Source organism: Meleagris gallopavo, chromosome 28 (assembly GCF_000146605.3).
Source record: "Meleagris gallopavo isolate NT-WF06-2002-E0010 breed Aviagen turkey brand Nicholas breeding stock chromosome 28, Turkey_5.1, whole genome shotgun sequence".
Classification (NCBI taxonomy): domain Eukaryota; kingdom Metazoa; phylum Chordata; class Aves; order Galliformes; family Phasianidae; genus Meleagris; species Meleagris gallopavo.
This window is the reverse complement of record NC_015038.2, coordinates 1,781,545-1,786,189: the sequence shown is the minus strand read 5'-3', so window position 1 is coordinate 1,786,189 and position 4,645 is coordinate 1,781,545. Positions and strand designations below refer to the sequence as shown.

At 50.8% G+C, this 4,645-nt stretch overlaps 2 protein-coding genes across 3 annotated transcripts; one reads left to right on the top strand and one right to left on the bottom strand.

The window, feature by feature from the left end:
• Positions 1-2: 2 nt before the first annotated feature.
• C28H1orf74 (chromosome 28 C1orf74 homolog) lies at positions 3-900 on the top strand (the record flags this gene model as incomplete). The annotated part of the gene is made up of 1 exon (XM_010724290.3): positions 3-900. A coding segment is annotated over one exon (612 nt), but the record flags the coding sequence as incomplete, so codon positions are not given.
• A 517-nt stretch (positions 901-1,417) lies between these two features.
• Positions 1,418-4,625, bottom strand: LOC104914478 (TRAF3-interacting JNK-activating modulator-like). Of its 2 annotated transcripts, XM_010724155.3 has the most exons (8): positions 4,407-4,625; positions 4,121-4,256; positions 3,810-3,872; positions 3,672-3,731; positions 2,990-3,138; positions 2,033-2,095; positions 1,824-1,931; positions 1,418-1,660 (listed from the first exon to the last, which is right to left on the bottom strand). In XM_010724155.3, the coding sequence occupies exons 1-8, from the start codon at positions 4,488-4,490 to the stop codon at positions 1,577-1,579; spliced, it is 747 nt and encodes a 248-aa protein (XP_010722457.1). In that variant the 5' UTR covers positions 4,491-4,625; the 3' UTR covers positions 1,418-1,576. The 2 variants fall into 2 exon arrangements, with proteins under 2 accessions (XP_010722457.1, XP_010722458.1); XM_010724156.3 differs by lacking the exon at positions 2,033-2,095 and having other exon boundaries at positions 4,407-4,622.
• Positions 4,626-4,645: the final 20 nt, after the last annotated feature.

Here is a 4,645-nt window from a genome sequence, read left to right as displayed (position 1 = left end):
ACGTGGAGCGGCTGCGGGAGGCCGGGCTGGGCCTGGGCCGCCTGCACCTGTTGGGCGTGGCGGGCGAGGTGCTGCTGCTGCACCCGGGCCGTGCTCGGCGACAGCTGGAGGCTGCGCTCCGTGCCCACCCCGGGCCTTTCATTGACGTGGCGGCAGCGCGGTCCGGTCCTGCGCTTTGCGGCCCAGCTGAGGCTGCGGCCATCAGGGACCACGTCGAGGCCCTCCTGGGCCACCTCGTGGCTGCGGAGGAGGCTGCCGACAGCCCCGTGTCCTGCAGTGAGGTCGTGGCCACGGGTTGGAATCTCTGCACCGTGTTTGGGGTGCTTCTGGGCTATCCAGCAGCCTACACCTTCCCGGTGGAGGGGGGTGCTGAGAATTGCCTGGCACTGACGCCACTCAGGGTGTTCATGGCCCAGGCCTCCTGCCTCAGGATACAGGGAGGGCTCCGGGTGCAGATCTGCTCCTTCAGTATCCCCGAGAGCCTCTGCATGGAGCTGCAGGAGGTGCTGGACGCCTGGAGCAAACAGCTGAGGGATGACTTCTGTGCACAGAGCGACTTCATCAATCTCTGCATTTCCAGCGAGGTGGTGTTGCTGCCAGCAGTTGCCTTGTGACAAACAGACAGACAAACACTGGCTTTTCACCCTGTTCCTCACATGCCTCAGGGAGTGAGGTGGGGAACCCACTGAGGCACTTTTGGGAGGCCTCGTGCAAGAACCAGATGGGTTTGGGCCTGACCGCTCAGACCAGGTGTGGATCAAGTCCATGCATGTCCCAAATATGTGGATGAACAAACAGAGCAGCTCCACAGCCTGGATCCTGACTGTGGAGTGTGTTATTGTGTGTATTTATTTGCTGTGAACTACTGAGGATTAATAAAAAATGCTAACACGGCAGTATTCTTAGTTTGTGAAGTTTGTTGTAGGCTCTGTATTGTGTGTGTGATGTGGTGTCACACCTCGTGTCTGAGCCCACGCTTAGCAAGGGACAAGCGCCGCCGTAAAGACTGCACAGCTCTGATGGGTGGGAAAACCTGGCTCTGCCAAATTAATGTGCTGAGCATGGAAGAGAAGCAGACGTGGCTGAGGTGCTTGGCCACAAGACAAGCTAGGGGTATGGCTGAGCCTGGGCTGGGCATGCGGTGTGAAGGGTGCTCGGGTTGGGTGGTATGCAGACGTGGTTTTATTGCTGGATGCCAGTAAAGATGGTGCAGGGTGGAATATTTCCCATGCATTGAAACAATAAATGAAGGGAATTGCATTGTTGTTTCTCTATATGAACACAGCTTGGCTCCCAAATGCATGGGACGCACAGTCCTTGCTGTCCCCATGAGTCTGAGAGGTGCCATTTGAATGGCTTTGTGCAGGGACCAAGCAGTGCAACCCTCATTAAATAACCAACACATGGAAGAGAAGGGTGATCTCCCCACATTTATTGGAGCCATGTCAGTTTATCTGGCCGAGAACAGCTTGAGGTATGAAGCAGGCAAGGAGCGGTAGAAGGAGCACTGCAGTGAGGGCAGGTTGCTGCCAGCAGGTCAGAAGTCAGTTCTGCATGAAGGTCACTGAGGAGGTGCTCACGGTCTGTAGCTGGCCAGCACAGCAGCCATGGCTATTGCTATCACTGCCAGCAGAAGAGGGAGCCAGTTACCAGGTTGTCTCTGCAAAAGGAAGCAAGTGTAACCAGGAGATGATGGAGAGAAGAAACCTCTCATCCCATCCCTAACAGGCATGCTGCTCATCCTTCCACACTGCCCCAAATAAAGGAGTGTTTCCCAGGGTGATGCGCAGCTGCCACAAGGAAGGGGTGAGGGTCAGTCCCACCTTCACCATCTGGCTTTGGTTGAGCTCCTGGCGGCACTGGCGCAGGCAGCTCAAGCAGCAGCGGTACTCCTCGCTTAGTGCCTCCAGCTCTGCACGCAGCTCCTGGCACTTGGGGGGGGGGAACGGAGGCAGGGGTCAGTGGGAGGGATCCCTGTGGCTTCAAGCACCCCAGAACTGGCAGGGCTCCCGCAGCAGCTATGGTGCTTCACCTGTGTGTGGGCAGTGTGACGAGGGGGGATTTCCCCTTCTGCTGCTCGCATGCCCTTACATACCTACATAGGATAGAGCAGGTTTCAGTGTTAGGTGAGGGCCCAGACAGTGCCCTGACTGCTCCCATCCTGTGATCTGCTTGCTTTTACTGCCATCTTTCACATTATGTGAAAGAAAGAAAAAAATAACCACTTCTTCAGACCACACACAGATCAGGAAAAAGATGTGGGGTGTAAAATCATGGCAGGGGTTCATGTCCTTCTGTGCGAGCCAATGCAGCTGGCATCCACAGCTGTTCCCTTTTGCTGTGATTACACTCAGCTAAGCCCCTTCCCCAGGTGATGTGGGCATAGTCCTGGAGTAGTTAATGGAGCAGGTTCTGGTGTGTTTCTCAGCTCTGGTAAGTCACAGATCTTATTTTTATAAGTCCCTGTTATCTGAGTTCTGCAGTAAGATATGTGGGACTGTTGGTGTGCAGAGGACAGTTTGTGCTACTGGTTTTTTGTCCTGAAATAATTGCTTATGTGGTAAGCACCTTGCAGAAGGTCAGAAAACTGAGGGTTTTTTGTTCAGGTGTTACAGGGTTTTTTTGGTTGTTATTTATTTATGAGCCCTCCTACCTCCCCCTCTCACGCTTCCTTTATGCTTAAGGCTTTGGCTCTTAAAAAGTGGCTTTATCTTTTTCTCGTGAACAGAAATGGGTTTTGTCTGAAGCAGTGGTTCTAGATACGGTTTCTTGGGGCCCTGTCCCTGCCAGCAGAAACTGTGAGCTTCATCTGAGGCTGGTATCAGAACAGAAATAAAGCAGAGTAAATCCTTTTGGTGGATACCAGGTGCAGCCTGCAGCTCTGTCTGCCTCCAGGGGCTTTAATGTGCTGTTTTTCTATGCTCCTGAGAGCATCTAAAAGGTATCTCAATCCCTGACAGGGTTGCTGTCCCAGCAGTGACTTCCTCACCTCTTTCTCCTTTGCTGTAAGCTGGGATGTCCTTTCCTGCATCTCATCCCTCAGACTTTCTTCTGCCTTCTCCTTGGGATGCTCAGACAGGACATTTTGCATTTCCTTGGCAGGATTGAGAGGTGGGTTCTGCGTGGTGAAAACCTGATCTAGAAAACAGTCGGGCTGCTGGTGAGAAACACATCTTGGCCTCCAGTTTGCTTTGTAGCTTGTCTACTCAGCATAGTTTAAAGATAGTATTTGCAAGCTATGTACAGAGAGGAGCTCAGTTAGTTATCATAGGCTTGCCTCTCCTGTAGGTGCAAGCTGATAGTCTTTAGAGAAGTGTTTTCAAGCACTTACCAGCAATGGAAGGGAGGAGGAGCTTAAGTTTCTTTTACTGCTTTGAGTACAGAAGTACAGCTGTAATTGCAGCTACAAACAATTTTTTTTCAAAATGGCATAGCCACTGAAAAAGAACTTGGAATGAAAACCATTTATTTTTTTGTAAAGTATCTGCCTCATAAATAAACTTGTATTTTAATGTTAACTACCAAAATATAATCATAGAATCATAACTAGTTTTGTGTAGCTTTAATATAATCCTTTATTCTAAACAAATACAGACTTCTCCTGGAGTCACTTCTGACATTCCCATGTCAAGTTAGAGCAGCTTTAGGTGGAAGTTAAAAAGCTTGCTGACCTTTTCTTTGCACCATCACTTCCTGTGTTTTCTGCTCATTGGTCTGGTTCTGCATCAGGTCTGGGGACAAAACAAGTTGCTGTCATTGCTACAGCAGTAGTGCAGAGCTTTCACATTGTACTTTTTTGTGTTACTCACTGCGCAGGTGGCTGATTGTTGCCTCCAATATTAGCTTCTGATTTTGTTCTTTTTGCAATTTACCTGAAATAATAAGAAAACCAGCGTTCATGCAAATATCTACATGCAGCTATGGAAGTTTCCCTTTCCACCCTTCTTTTGAAACCCTTTTAATCTTTAATTTGGGACCCTTTGGAAACCAAAGGCTCTCAGTAAGCTGAGGTTATGCAGTGTGTTCAGATAGAGATTGCTTTGGGTGTACTAGGCTCCAAGAACCAGGGCTTTCAGGTTATGTTCTTGCTCTCTGCCCTTCCCTGGAGGAGTGGTGGTACCTTCGATGTTGCAGATACGCTTGGCTTGGAGCTGGTTGTCCTGCTGCAGGGTGTCAGCGTGCTGCTGGAGCTCGGCATGCTCGTGCTGCAGGAAGTCCAGGGCCTGGCAGAGCTCCTCATTCCGTGTAGCCGTGTGCTGTGGTGGGAAGCAAGGACTGGGTGTGCAGTAACAGCACTTCGCCAAAGGGCTTTTGTATTAAATGATCTCAGCCTGTGAGCTGTTTGCAAATCAGAAAACATGGGCTCCCTTGGGCCACGGTGCTGCTCCCATGGGGGTCTGATGTACCTGCAGTTGGCTTTGCAGGGCATGGAGGTTGCTCTTGAGCTCCCTGTGTGCCTTGGCCATCTGGGCCCACTCGGATTTGAGCATGGTATAATGCTCCTTCCAGAAGGCAAGGTCCTCCCTCGTCGCAGCCAGGCACCTCTAAGAGAAGCAGATATGAGCCCCACTTCAGGTTACTAAAAACAGCATAAAATGAGCGCAGGTTGTCGTTACCTTTGGACTTTGGGTGGTAGCACTTAAAA